The sequence below is a fragment of the Pristiophorus japonicus genome, chromosome 1 (genome assembly GCF_044704955.1).
Source record: "Pristiophorus japonicus isolate sPriJap1 chromosome 1, sPriJap1.hap1, whole genome shotgun sequence".
Taxonomy (NCBI): domain Eukaryota; kingdom Metazoa; phylum Chordata; class Chondrichthyes; family Pristiophoridae; genus Pristiophorus; species Pristiophorus japonicus.
In genome coordinates, this window is record NC_091977.1 from 221,921,789 (window position 1) to 221,937,621 (window position 15,833).

A 15,833-nucleotide genomic window follows, 5' to 3' on the forward strand; every position below is an offset into this window, starting at 1 on the left:
AAACCTTGACTAGGCCTCAGCTGGAGTATTGTGTTTAATTCTGGGCACTGCACTTTAGGAAGGATGACATGGCCTTTGAGGGGGTACAGAGGTGATTTACTAGATTGGTACCAGGGATGAGGGGCTTCATTTATGAGGAGAGACTGGTGAGGCTCCGTAGAGCAAAGAAGGTTATGGGGAGATTTGACAGAGGTGTTCAAAATTATGAAGGGTTTTGATGGAGTAAATGAGGTTTCCAGTGGCAGGAGAGTTGGTAAGCAGAGGACACAGATTTAAGTTAATTGGCAAAACAACCAGAGGGGAGAGGAGGAGGAGAAATCTTTTTACACAGCGAGTTGTTATGATCTGGAGTGCACTGCCTGAAAGATGGGGGAAGCAGATTCAATAGTAACTTTCAAAAGGGAATTGGATAAATACTTGAAGGGGAAAAATTTGCAGGGCTATGGGTAAAGAGCAGGGGGAGGGGAACTAATTGGATAGCTCTTTCAGAGAGCTGGCACAGGCAGGATGGGCCAAATGGCCTCCTTCTATGCTGTTTCATTCTATGAACATACAACTTGGTTTAAAGCAATGAGAAATATATTTTTTATATTATTGCTAGTGAGTCTCCTGTGGCCTTGTTGGTCCGGGGGAATGCTGCGTCGCTCAGCTGTGTTTGTTGTAACGGATTGTGCGAGATTGCAGCGCCTCCTCTGGCACAAAACGGGCGGTATCAAATCGGCCGCCCATTATACACAGTGCCTGATAATGACGGCAATGGAACTGAATATCAGGTGCTGCGTATAACGGGCAGCCCTTCCGATACTGCCCGTTTTGTGCCACCACCCGAGACTAATTTCTAGGCCACAGTTTCCACCACTTAAAATAAGCAGTCGCTTGCATCGGCCAAAATGCGCTAACCTTTGGCCATTTGCACTAAGGTCAACTTCAAATTTTCTGATAATAGCATCTTAAGTATTCCGTTTATTTCAGGCAGAAACAGCTGTGTTGACTCGCCTGGGATATTTGTACGAGTGAAGTACACATAAAAAGCTGATGCATGTTTATTAAAATATATTTATATTTAACAAAAATGACACCATGCACAATAATCCCAGCAGCCAAAATTTAGTGCCCTAAAGTGGCGGTTGGGTTGTTTAAATAGTTGTCCTGCTCCCAGGATGAGGTTTACGCTGCGGAACTTGGGGTCCTTGGTCAGGTCGAGGGCCAGTTTGAGCGTTGGGTCGAGGAACAGGTCCAGGTCAAGTGCCAGGTCGAGGATCAGGTCTAGGGTCCTGCAGTAAGGAGGTTCGTTCAGGTAGCGGTTCATGGAGCTGCGGACGCTGATGAGCGACAATAACATTCTTGTAGCACTACCACATTATACCAGCCACCGTGTCTAGCGGGCAAATTGCATACACACAAACCCGGAAGCAGTAAGTGGTGGGGACTGTAGATCCTAAATTCTGGGGCACCAGTGAAACTGACTTTCCTTCCATAGGTCTGAACTGGATTCACATCCAGGCCCCAGAGTTAAAGTGACAGTGAAACACTGTGCTACCCATTCCCTCTTTGTTTAAAGCATTAATAAAAAGTCTAACAGGAAAATAATGAAATAATGAACACAGTGTCAGCTGTGGCTCAGTGAGTAGCACTCTCGCCTTTGCGTTAAAAGGTTGTGGGTTCAAGTCCCAGTCCAGGGACTTGAGCACAAAAATATCTAGGCTGACACTCCAGTGCAGTGCTGAAGGAGCACTGCACTGTCAGAGCTGCTGTCTTTTGGATGAGATGTTAAACCGAGGCCTCATTTGCTCTCTCAAATGGATGTAAAAGATCCCATGGCACTATTTCGAAGAAGAACAGGGGAGCTGTCCACGGTGTCCTGGCCAATACTTATCCCTCAATCATCACAATTAAAAAACAGATTATCTGGTAATTATCACATTGCTGCTTGTAGGAGCTTGCTGTGTGCAAATTGGCTACCGTGTTTCCTACATTACAACAGTGACTGTACTTCATCAGCTGTAAAGCACTTTGAGGCGTCCGGTGGTGGTGAAAAGCGCTATATAAATCCAAGTCTTTCTTTCTTGAAGCAAAAAAACATTTATCAGTTGAATTTCTATAGAGCTCCTTGCATACAGGAAGAGGTATCAGAGCACTTATAAATAGTTAAAGTAAATTAATAAATTAATACATTTATATAAAGCTGCAAGTTAAGTCTTATTTTTGATGCAAGACAGGGGTTCAGGTAAGGTATCATAGAATTTGCAGCAGAAAAACAGGTCATTCGGCTTGACTGATCTATGCCAGTGTTTATGCTCCACACAAGCCTCCTCCCACCTTACTTCATCTGACCTGATCAACAGACCCTTCTATTCCTTTTTCCCTCATGTGTTTATCTAGCTTCCCCTTAAATGCATCTATGCTATTCTCATCAACTACTCCTTGTGGTAGAGAGTTTCACATTCTAACCACTCACTGAGAAAAAAGTTTCTCCTGAATTCCGTATTGGATTTATTAATGTCCCCTAGTTCTGGTCTCCCCCAGAAGTGGAAACATCTTTTTTGTATCCGACCTATCAAACCCTTTCATAATCTTAAAGATCCCTATCATGTCACCGCTCGACTTTCTCTTTTCTAGATTATATCAGTGAACACAAACTCAAGAAGCAGTAATTGGGAAGGGAATAACTTACTGTTGCTGTACGTCCATGAGGTCACCATTTCACACCACTCTCCCATCGCCTTGGTTTGTGCTCGCACTCGACACTGGTACTGCTGCTTAGGCTGTAGGCCCTTGATTTCCAGGCTGGACAGGTTCCCAGGGACCTCCCGGGCGGTAGGCTTCCCTTTACTGTCATTGACTGTTTGACACTCAACGTGGTAGGTGAGTTCCTCCAGGGTCTCAGAGACTGGCTGCCACGTTAACCTAAGGGTCGTTTGGCTTTTGGGCAGGACTTTGAAACCCAGTGGAGCAGGGAGACCTGTATCACACGCGCAACAAAGAAGAACAGATACTTTAGCTATCGACTGTTGATGTTTATCAACACTTTTACTGTTTATTAATAAGGATAAAATGCCATTGATTAAAATTTTAAAATGCCAGTCCTTTTATTGGGAAAGGCTTAAGAACAATCATTATCATGTTCTTTGAAAATAGGGAAAAAACATTATTTTAAAATCAGTAAAGTCTTAGAAATTACTGGTGGTGATATAACTGTACAAACATTTAACTTGTCTGACATTTACTTACCTGCAATATTAACAGAGGTTAATATCTTATTTATTGTAACAGGTTAAGGGCTCAGATAAAACAATAGATACATAAATGACTCGTGAACATGTTAAGCAATCGCCCCATAATATTGACAACTGTAACTTCTAGGCTATTATTTCCACTGTAGATCAAAACTATTTAGATAAATCTGCTACTTTATCCATAAGTCTGCTGCTGTGTTCTAACTCACACCAATTCACGTTCACCCATCAGCCCTGATCTACATTGGCTCCCGGTCTGGCAACAGCTCCATTCTAAAATTCTCATTCACGTCCGTGCCTTTAGCTGCCTAGACCCTAAGTTCTGGAATTCCCTCCCTAAACCTCTCCACCTCTCTACCTCTCTTTCCTCATTTAAGACGCTGCTTAAAACCTACCTCTTTGACCAAGCTTTGGGTCACCTGTCCTAATATCTCCTTATGTGGTTCGGTGTCAGATTTTGTTTGATAATCACTCCTGTGAAATGCCTTGTGATGATTTACTGCATTAAAGGCACTATATAAATGCAAGTTGTTGTTGTTACATAAAAACATAAGAAATAGGAACAGAAGTAGGCCATACAGCCCCTCGAGCCTGCTCCGCCATTCAATACGATCATGGCTGATCTGATCATGGACTCGGCCCCACTTCCCTGCCCACTCCCCATAACCCCTTCTCACCTTATAATTTAAGAAACTGTGTATTTCTGTCTTAAATTTATTCAATGTCCCAACTTCCACAGCTCACTGAGGCAGTGAATTCCACAGATTTACAACCCTCAGAGAAGAAATTTCTCTTCATCTCTGTTTTCAATGGACAGCCCCTTATTTAAGATCATGCCCTCTAGTTCTAGTCTCCCACATCAGTGGAAACATCCTCTCTGCATCCACCTTGTCAAGCCCCTTCATAATCTTATAAGGTTCGATAAGATCACCTCTCATTCTTCTGAATTCCAATGAGTAGAGGCCCAACCTACTCAACCTTTCCTCATAAGTCAACCCCCTCATCCCCAGAATCAACCTAATGAACCTTCTCTGAACTGCCTCCAAAGCAAGTATATCCTTTCGTAAATATGGAAACCAAAACTGCACGCAGTATTCCAGGTGTGGCCTCACCAATACCTTATATAACTGTAGTAAGACTTCGCTGCTTTTATACTCCATCCCCTTTGCAATAAAGGCCAAGATACCATTGGCCTTTCTCATCACTTGCTGTACCTGCATACTATCCTTTTGTGTTTCATGCACAAGTACCCCCAGGTCCCGCTGTACTGCGGCACTCTGCAATCTTTCTCCATTTAAATAATAACTTGCTTTTTGATTTTTTTTCTGCCAAAGTGCATGACTTCACACTTTCCAACATTATACTCCACCTGCCAAATTTTTGCCCACTCACTTAGCCTGTCTATGTCCTTTTGCAGATTTTTGTGTCCTCCTCACACTTTGCTATTCCTTCCATCTTTGTATCGTCAGCAAACTTGGCTATGTTATATTCAGTCCCTTCTTCCAAGTGGTTAATATAGATTGTAAATAGTTAGGGTCCCCCAACTATTGTTGTTGTTAAAGTGTGCATTCTTGCACTCAAATGTACTGGGGTCAAAAATCTGCAGCTTTTTCTGCACACTCCCACTGGAACTCTGTCATAGTTCAATAGAAGGGCCTCAATTTAAGCTGGGACCTGTTTATGCCAACTCCTGATCTTCCCCAGCAGTTTCCACAGGGCCCTGTAAGGGGTGGAACCTCTGCACAACCCCCAAACAAGGCCAGTGGCCTAGGAGGGGACCATAGCCAAGGGGCAGGGACTCCCAAAGTCTAAAGATGTCATGTCCCTTGGTCTGATGGGATATTAGCCAGGTATGTCAAGAAAAAACAGGCATTACCAACCTACATATTGGTGGGATGTGGAGTCCTCTTTGTCCCAGTCTGGACCCTCAAATGTTTTTTTTTAAATAAAGTTGCGAGTCCTTTTTGGCCCCCTTACAAAGTAGGTCAATCCCATCCTAGATCAGCCACCCTTCTGCCAGGATTCTCAGGCAGCAGGGTTGCCAACTCTGGTTGGACATATTCCTGGAGGTTTAATCACGTGACCTCCCATCTCCCATCTCCAACTGCTCCACACAGTCAAATAGCCTTTTGTTCTGTCTCCAATATTCACTATCACTAATGAACAAAGGTGCTCAAAAAAAATTGTAAAAAAACACACCACGTTTTTGATGTTCGCAGCAGAGTTTAGGAGATTAATCTTTAATTCCTGGAGACTCCAGGGCAATCCTGGAGGTTTGGCAACTCTACCTGGCAGGGGGAGCTCAAGATGGACTTCGGTGGCATGAGTGTTGAACTATCATTTTTAAATGATGTGACCTCCCCTTGATCTGAAGACCGGTCAGTGTCAAAGGTCATCGGCAGGCAAATCATGGCATGTGGCATTTTAATCCCACTGTTTTTATAGCATTTTTTTTCCCACTCTTTTTCTTTCCTTTCCTGAGGGTAATAACTCAAGCTAGGGTACAGTTTCATGGTGCTGGTGGTCCTCTGGTACCTAACCAATTGTGATTCTTTGCGCGTGAGTCTAGACAAGTGGGGGCAAGCAATTGCACAATGCAGGGTATTATAGTCAAGTGCATTTCTATCCTCAGTCAACATTTACACACTTGTATTTACACCAGGGGTCATTGGATTGTGATCAGGAATGAGAACCTTGGATCATTTTTTCCCTCCTTAAACCAGGGAGACTGTAAGGTCCCCTCTGCTACCCTGGCTAAGATCAATTATATGCTTGCAGCATATTAAAGTGCTTCGAACACTGCACAATTCATTCTAAAATCAGTATTCTATGTTCACAGATGCAGCCAAGTTTTGTTGACAATATTTGGTACAGAATACTCAAATAAGCTGTCAGTGCAGTAAAGATAAATCACTACAGGCAGTATGTTCACATATGCTGCACACATAAGCTCTTAGAAATGTTTACTTAGTGAAGCTGGGCGTACAAACAATAATTTTAAACAAAATTCACAACGAAATGGCTCACTGTACTATCCTGGATAACATGACACTTCACCCAATATGCAGGAGTTTAAACAAAACTCAGTGGGGGGGAATTTTAATCTAAACAAAGTGGTGGGTTTGGAACTTGGGGGGTACTTAAAATGTTAAAAATTGTATTCCCGACCTGAACCCACCTCCAACCTGCCCAATTCCAGTTTTAATGGAGCCGGGGGCGGACAGCCAATCAGCTCCCAGGAGGCGGGGCATCAATTGAAATATTATAATGAGGCTGAAAGCCTCTTTTTTAACCTCCATTTTGTTTTAACTGCATGTGGACAATTTCACACAATTCGTAAAACCCGGCTCTTACAGCAAGGCAGCGACTGTTGAATCCAGGAGGTAAGTGCCTTTACAACTACCTCCTGGATTCAGGGTCCCTACCTAACCCACCTCTTATGATAGCAGACCCCGTCACGAGACCTCCAATCACCCCCCGGGCTTCCCATCCCACCCCACCACCAATGATGCCGAAGCTGGCCATGATCTTCTCTCCCCCACAAAGATCCTCCTGTGACCGGCTCCGATCCTCTAGTGGCCAGCCACGATCTTCCCTTCACCACCTCCCACCCCCCCCGTTCATCCAGCCCCAATCCTCACCCCACGATCCTCTACCCAAACCACCCCCCTCCCCAACACCACATCCAATCCTTTTAGCGTCCTGGCCCGGCCCCACCCCACCCCTAATCCTCTTCCCGACATCCCCCGCCCTCCCGATCCTTTTAACGGACTGGCACCCATGCGAACCTTCCCTCCCTCCTCTGTTCAGCCTAGCACCGCAGGCCTACATGTCCACAGCCTGCCAGCCTCTCAATCAGGCTGGCTGCGGATGGGAAAATCAAGCCTCGCTGTTAAAGTCGTCAAGGCCTGCGGGAATCCCAGCCTCCCAGGTTTCCCGCCTGCCTCAGAGCCCCTACCCACCCCCAACCTGCCTTCCTTAAAATCCAGCCCAGAATTTCTGTTGCTGGCTACAGTTAATGGTGTAATGGGGCACTGTCTGAGACCAGCTTCAGAGCTAGCGTAAAGTCTGAACAGGTCACCAGGCCAATAACACTTAGTGCCTTCAAACATAGAGAAGATGATCAGCATATGGCATGAAGGTCAGTGACATCAAGGACATCTCCCTCCCTGGTTACATGCACGTCCTGCCATAGTACACGGAATGCTCAAACAGAACCTATTTTCTCATCCATACCCCCTCTTCAAATGTGGCCGTCAGCGGAGGTGCTGATCTATGTGCCTCTGACTCGCCATCCACAACTCCCAGAGCCAGGATAAAACATAAAGCAAAAGACCAGTCGATATCTGATACCCTTCGATAAGGAGTTAGTGATTCTTTTGGGAGTGGTGTACAGTATGGAGATCTTCCTGCAAGAACAGAGATTAACCCCACAGAGCAGTCTCCTTTAGGAGGAAAAATGCTTAATCCCCACTTCCATTGGCAAAGAGGCAGGAGATGTGAGCAAGCACTGCCCAGTCATTGAGCCTCCTGTTTACTCGCCACAGCATCATTCACTCTGAAATGCACCTTGAAGGAATTATGAATCTTCTAGTTCCGTGTCCAGCATTTCATTTATTTAATACAAAAGCAAAATACTGCTGATATTGGAACTCTGAAATAAAAACATAAAATGCTGGAAATACTGTATACTGTATTTGCTGCTCACGATGAGGTCTCATCTATGTTGGGAAGACCAAATGCAGATTGGGTGACCACTTTGCATAACACCCTCCGTTCAGTCCGTAAGCGTGACCCCGAGCTTTTGATTGCCTGTCACTTTAATTCTCCGCTCCACTCCCACTCTGATCTCTCCGTCTTCGGCCTCTTATACTGTTCAAATTAAGCGCAATGCAGCTCGAGGAACAGCACCTCATCTTTCTTTTAGATACTTTACAGCCTTCTGGACTCGACATCGAGTTCAACAATTTCAGAGAGTAACCCGTGCCCCTACTTTAAAAAAATTTTTTTTCAATATTTTCTCTCTATCCCAAGGAAGCTGTTGATGATTCTGCCATTTGCATTTATATCTTATCTAGACTCATCTTTTGTTTCTTAACTTGTCCCATTACCATCTTTTTTTGCTTTGCACCATCATTCCTTTTGTCTTTTAATCACTCCTGCCTTCCACCCAATCACAAACCTACCTTTTTCTTCTATCCTCCCCTCCCCGCTTTCCCTGCTCTACACTTGCTTAAAAATCTGTTACATCTCTAACATTTTCCAGTTCTTATGAAAGGTCATCAACCTGAAACGTTAACTCTGTTTCTCGCTCCATAGATGCTGCCTGACCTGCTGAGTATTTCCAGCATTGTCTGTTTTTTATTCCATTTATTGAGCTACCCAACCTTCGATCTCCAAAAACTCCTTAAAGAGTGAAACTCTGGTATCACACAGCATAATGGAACGAGAGAAGGGAAGGGGGGTCGAATGCCCTCAGCCATTCCGTTGGGAGATGGAAGGGAAAGCCAACCATCTCCATGTGGGTGGGAGAACCGGAGACTCTCCACAAGTTTTTTCTTCTTGGAAGCCAACTAGAGGCGGTATTGGTGGGGGTCTGGGAGCTTTGTTCATCCCATCCATTTGGGCTCAAAGTGAAGGGGGGTCACTATAATAGGACAGCACATGCCCTCAATTTAAAACAAAAGCCATCCTACTGAGAACAACAGGTTTTTTTTGTGTGAGATTTTGTTCTTCAATGCTACAAGTTCACCCTTGTCATTCAGTGTCGCCATGAAACAGTCCCAGGACAGGTACAGAGGAACCAAATGTAGACTGCTGCTTCAACAAGAAAAACATTGCATTTATACAGCGCCTTTAACATAGCAAAACGTCTCAAGACATTTCACAGCAATGTTAACAAATATAATTTGACTCTGAGCTACAAAAAGAGATATTAGGACTGGTGACTAAAAGCTTGGTCAAAGATGTAGGTTTTAAGGAGCGTCTTAAAGGAGGGGAGAGAGGTAGCGAGGCAAAGAGATTTACAGAGGGAATTCCAGAGTTTAGGCACTAGGCAGCTGAAGGCACGGTCACCATTTGTGGAGCGATTAAAATTGGGAATGCGCAAGAAATCAGAATTGGAGGAGTGCAGAGATCTCAGAGGGTTGGAGGGCTGGAGAAGGTTACTGTGACAGGGCGCCTTAACTTTAGCCTTAACCTACTGGACCAGTGTAACATTTTCATTTTCTATGCCTCCCATGGGACTGACAACTTGCTGTCTCACTTTGTGCTGTGGGCCCAGCCAGTACAACTGCTTGCAACCTCATTTTATGTAGGGGTCACAAAGTCAGCAGACAAGGCGAGCGACTTTCATAAGAACATAAGAACATAAGAAATAGGAGCAGGAGTAGGCCATTTGGCCCCTCGAGCCTGCTCTGCCATTTAATAAGATCATGGCTGATCTGATCATGGACTCAGTTCCACTTCCCTGCCCGCTCCCCAAAACCCTTTACTCCCTTATCGCTCAAAAATCTGTCTATCTCCGCCTTAAATATATTCAATGACCCAGCCTCCACAGCTCTCTGGGGCAGAGAATTTCACAAATTTTCGACCCTCTGGGAGAAGAAATTTCTCCTCATCTCAGTTTCAAATGGATGACCACTTATTCTAAAACTATGCCCCCTGGTTCTAGATTCCCCCATGAGTGGAAACATCCTCTCTGCATCTACCTTGTCGAGCCCCCTCATTATCTTATATGTCTCAATAAGATCACCTCTCATTCTTCTAAACTCCAATGAGTACAGGCCCAACCTGCTCTACCTATCTTCATAAGTCAACCCCTTCATCTCAGGAATCAACCGAGTGAACTTTCTCTGAACTATCTCCAATGCAAGTATAGCCCTCTTTAAATAAGGAGATCAAAACTGTATGCAATACTCTAGGTGTAGCCTCATCAATACCCTGTACAGTTGTAGCAGGACTTCTCTGCTTTTATACATATCAATTGGTCAAATCAAATCGCACGGGGTAGCCTTGAGGAGGAATTCATAGAATGCATACGGGATTGTTTCTTAGAACAGTATGTTACAGAACCTACAAGGGAGCAAGCTATCTTAGATCTGGTCCTGTGTAATGAGACAGGAATAATAAACGATCTCCTAGTAAAAGATCCTCTCGGAATGAGTGATCACAGTATGGTTGAATTTGTAATACAGATTGAGGGTGAGGAAGTAGTGTCTCAAACGAGCGTACTATGCTTAAACAAAGGGGACTACAGTGGAATGAGGGCAGAGTTGGCTAAAGTAGACTGGGAACACAGACTAAACGGTGGCACAATTGAGGAACAGTGGAGGACTTTTAAGGAGCTCTTTCATAGTGCTCAACAAAAATATATTCCAGTGAAAAAGGGTGGTAAGAGAAGGGATAACCAGCCGTGGATAACCAAGGAAATAAAGGAGAGTATCAAATTAAAAACCAATGCATATAAGGTGGCCAAGGTTAGTGGGAAACTAGAAGACTGGGAAAATTTTAAACAACAGCAAAGAATGACTAAGAAAGCAATAAAGAAAGGAAAGATAGATTACGAAAGTAAACTTGTGCAAAACATAAAAACAGATAGAAAAAGCTTTTACCGATATATAAAACGGAAAAGAGTGTCTAAAGTAAATGTTGGTCCCTTAGAAGATGAGAAGGAGGATTTAATAATGGGAAATGTGGAAATGGCTGAGACCTTAAACAATTATTTTGCTTCAGTCTTCACAGTGGAAGACACAAAAACCATGCCAAAAATTGCTGGTCACGGGAATGTGGGAAGGGAGGACCTTGAGACAATCACTATCACTAGGGGGGTTAGTGCTGGACAAGCTAATGGGACTCAAGGTAGACAAGTCCCCTGGTCCTGATGAAATGCATCCCAGGGTATTAAAAGAGATGGCGGAAGTTATCGCAGATGCATTCGTTATAATCTACCAAAATTCTCTGGACTCTGGAGAGGTACCATCGGATTGGAAAGCAGCAAATGTAACGCCTCTGTTTAAAAAAGGGGGCAGACAAAAGGCAGGTAACTATAGGCCAGTTAGTTTAACATCTGTAGTGGGGAAAACGCTTGAAGCTATCATTAAGGAAGAAATAGCGAGACATCTAGATAGGAATAATGCAATCAAGCAGACGCAACATGGATTCATGAAGGGGAAATCATGTTTAACTAATTTACTGGAATTCTTTGAGGATATAACGAGCATGGTAGATAGAGGTGTACCGATGGATGTGGTGTATTTAGATTTCCAAAAAGCATTCGATAAGGTGCCACACAAAAGGTTACTGCAGAAGATAAAGGTACGCGGAGTCAGAGGAAATGTATTAGCATGGATAGAGAATTGGCTGGCTAACAGAAAGCAGAGAGTCAGGATAAATGGGTCCTTTTCGGGTTGGAAATCGGTGGTTAGTGGTGTGCCACAGGGATCGGTGCTGGGACCACAACTGTTTACAATATACATAGATGACCTGGAAGAGGGGACAGATTGTAGTGTAACAAAATTTGCAGGTGGCAGAAAGATTAGTGGGAAAGCGGGTTGTGTAGAGGACACAGAGAGGCTGCAAAGAGATTTAGATAGGTTAAGCGAATGGGCTAAGGTTTGGCAGATGGAATACAATGTCGGAAAATGTGAGGTCATCCACCTTGGGGAAAAAAAACAGTAAAAGGGAATATTATTTGAATGGGGAGAAATTACAACATGCTGCGGTGCAGAGGGACCTGGGGGTCCTTGTGCATGAATCCCAAAAAGTTAGTTTGCAGGTGTAGCAGGTAATCAGGAAGGCGAATGGAATGTTGGCCTTCATTGCGAGAAGGATGGAGTACAAAAGCAGGGAGGTCCTGCTGCAACTGTACAGGATATTGGTGAGGCCGCACCTGGAGTACTGCGTGCAGTTTTGGTCACCTTACTTGAGGAAGGATATACTAGCTTTGGAGGGGGTACAGAGACGATTCACTAAGCTGATTCCGGAGATGAGGGGTTACCTTATGATGATAGATTGAGTAGACTGGGTCTTTACTCGTTGGAGTTCAGAAGGATGAGGGGTGATCTTATAGAAACATTTAAAATAATGAAAGGGATAGACAAGATAGAGGTAGAGAGATTATTTCCACTGGTCGGGGAGACTAGAACTAGGGGGCACAGCCTCAAAATACGGGGGAGACAATAAGGGACCAACATTTACTTTAGCCACTCTCTTCCTTTTTATATACCTGTAGAACCTCTTACTATGTGCTTTTATATTTCCTGCTAGTTTACTTTCATAATCTATCTTCCCTCTCTTTGTTATTTTTTTTTTAGTCGTTCTTTGCTAGTTTTTAATAGCTTCCCAATCCTCTGGCCTCCCACTAATCTTGGCCTCTTTGTATGCCATTGTTTTCAATTTGATACCATCCTTTATTTCCTTAGTTAGCCACGGATGGTTATCCCTTCTCTTAAAGTCTTTCTTTCTCTTTGGAATATATTTTTGTTGAGAGTTATGAAATATCTCCTTAAATGTCTGCCACTGCTCATCAACCGTCTTACACTTGAACCAACTCTGCTTTCATACCTTTATAGTCTCCTTTATTTAAGCTTAGGACACTGGTTTGAGATCCAATTTTCTCACCTTCCAACTGAATTTGAAATTCAACCATGCAATGATCACTCTTTCCTCGAGGATCCTTTACTAGAGATCATTTATTAATCCTGTCTCATTACACAGTACCAGATCTAAGATAGCCTGCTCCCTGGTTGGTTCCGCTACACACTGTTCAAGGAAATTATCCCAGATACACTATGAACTCTTCCTCAAGGCTACCTTAGCCAATTTGATTTGTCCAATCACTATGAAGATTAAAATTGCCCATGATTATTGCCATTCCTTTTTTACAAGTCTCCATTATTTCTTGATTTATATTCCGTCCAACAGTATAGCTACTGTTGGGCGGCCTATAGACTATGCCCACCAATGACTTCTTCCCCTTATTATTTCTTATCTGCACCCAAACTGCTTCTACATCTTGATCTTCTGAGCCAATATAATTTCTCACTACTGCACTGATCTCATCCTGTATTAACACAGCTATCCCATCTCCTTTTCTTTTCTGTCGATCCTTCCGAATTGTCAAATACCCCTGAATATTTAGTTCCCAGTCTTGGTCACCTTGCAACCACTTCTCTGTAATAGCTATCAGATCATACCCATTTATATCTATTTGTGCCGTCAATTCATCTATTTTGTTATGAATGCTGCATTCAGATGTAGAGCTTTTAATTCTGTATTTTTACCATTTTTCCCTGCTTTGACCCCACTTTCTGATACACTCTTATGTTTATACATTCTGTCCTTTCCTGTCACGCTCTGGTTATCATTTCCCCCACCCCTACCCTGCTCTATTGCCTTCTCCTTGCTCTTTGACTTTTTAAATTTCCGCTCACTGAACCCTCCCCCCCATTAATTAGTCATTCTCTCATCCTACCAGTTTGGGATGAATTCAAACAAACCCAGATGTAAAAGGGGCAATGATCTCATTCAATACACTGTCTAGCATCCACCCCCAATTATTTTTTTAAATGACAAATAAACTTTTTGCTACTTTTCCCATTTTTTACTGGTAATCTGGTGGAAGAATAGAAGTGGCTTGTTTCAATTTCCTTTTAAAAACCTACACTTTATATGAGAAATGTGGAAAATGTAAATCCAATTACAGAACTGTCACATTCATATTTTACACCTATTGGGAAATAAAATTCCCATAGGATAACTAGGGTTGCCAAATCTGGTTGGATATATTGCTGGAGGTTTCAACACATGACCTTCCTCATCCAACGCCTCACCCTACCCGGTCAATCTCCAATATTTTATAAGTAATGAGGAAAAGTGTTCAAAGCAAATTTTAAAAAGCCCACAATTTTGTTTTAATGCCCCCTATGTTTAACACCACCGGTATTTGCTTGCAGCAGTGTCCAGGAGATTAATCTATAATTCCTGGAGACACCAGGTGAATCCTGTAGGGTTGGCAGCCCTAAGGATAGCTCGTTTAAGAGCTAGTGTTGTAAAGATCTTCTTCCATTTGTATAATTGCCCTAGATTTTTGTACAAAACTGTTACAACGCAGGCATAGGGGTAATTAGTAATAAAACAGGTGCACTCCATTACTTGGGCAGTCAGTCCAGAAACTTGCCACTGGACCAGGGTGTCCTTCTCCCCCATCTCCTGGCCGGCTCAGCTGTACGCACACGTTGTACTGGTGCATTGGTTGTAGATTATCCAGCTTCACCACTTCTGATGCATCTGTTACTGAAGGTAAAAGAATATACACCTTACTTTGAGTTGTTACAGCGATTCACTGAACCAATGGTACTAGCAGGTCTGAAGAACTGTAGAATTAAACTCCCCACCCCAGTCAATCTCCAACCATTGGCAGGAACAGCAAGTAGATCTTTCGTGTTTTGTTGCATTTCTTCGACAGCACCTCCCAAACCTGCCATCTCTACCACCTAGAAAGTCAAGGATAGCAGGTGCATGGGAACACTATCACCTCCAAGTTCCCCTCCAAGTCACTCACCACCCCGATATAGCGGCTGTTCCTTCATTGTCACTGGATCAAAATCTTGAACCTCCTTATCTAAGAGCACCATACTTCACCACACAGACTGCAGTGGTTCAAGAAGGCAGCGGCTCACCACCACCTTCTCATGGGCAATTAGGGATGGGCAATAAATGCCAGCCTTGCCAGTAACACCCACATCCCAAAAATGAATATTTAAAAAAGCTCTATCTTCTTAATCTCAATTCCCTGCCCTATCTTAATATCAGTTACTTCATAACTCAGGATCTATCTGCATTATTAACTGGCTACATTGATTTTGCATCACTGACCTTTCTGCAGCAGTGCAGTAGTGCATTCTACATTCTTCATAACAAGAATTTGTTTCTGTATCGGTTTTAGCTGGCTTAATCTGAATTTTAAGACTACATCCTCTTGATTTGCTCGAGCTACGAGTCATTCGTTATCTACCCTGTTCATTCCCTTCATTATTATGAACACCTCAATCAGATTATCTATTAACTTTCTTATCTCCAGTGAGTTATTCAGTTCCTCATCATTGCCCATAACAGAACACTTTTTGGCCATTCTGAGTACAACTTAGAAATTAACCAACCCAAATTTATAATTTGGGTACTGGCAATTCTTTTCAATATTCCAGATGAAGTGTGACTAGCACTGTATAATTGCAGTAATGTTTCCTTGTTTTAATCATCTGTGCCTTAAAGCATATTAATTATCCTTTTAATTGCTTTTTGAACTAGTGAGCTAGCTTTTAATGACTTAAATACCTGGACCTCCGTATCTCTTTCTTTGTTTAATGGAGAGGATGTCAGTAATTTGCAGTGGCATCCTTCATTGCTCACCAAAATCATCAACTGTTCACAAACACATAACAGGATGACTTAAATCACATCAAGATAAATTATGGCATAGTTACTTCCTCCTAATAAAAAATTGCACATGGCATTTCTTCTTCCTTCCTTTGAAATGTTTACATACACTAAAGACCTCAATCCAAAATCAGCATTCCTTCTCAGTCAGATGCAGAA

The 15,833-nt window shown here is 43.0% G+C and overlaps 1 protein-coding gene across 1 annotated transcript in view; it reads right to left on the minus strand.

The window, feature by feature from the left end:
* Nucleotides 1–15,833, minus strand: part of tek (TEK tyrosine kinase, endothelial) — a 167,289-nt gene that overhangs the window by 45,907 nt on the left and 105,549 nt on the right. Inside the window, exons 11-12 of the mRNA XM_070886697.1 lie at nt 14,391–14,531; nt 2,675–2,962 (exon numbers count right to left, since the gene is read on the minus strand). Of these exons, the coding sequence (XP_070742798.1) occupies nt 2,675–2,962; nt 14,391–14,531 (429 nt within the window). The remainder of the gene's footprint in view (nt 1–2,674; nt 2,963–14,390; nt 14,532–15,833) is intronic.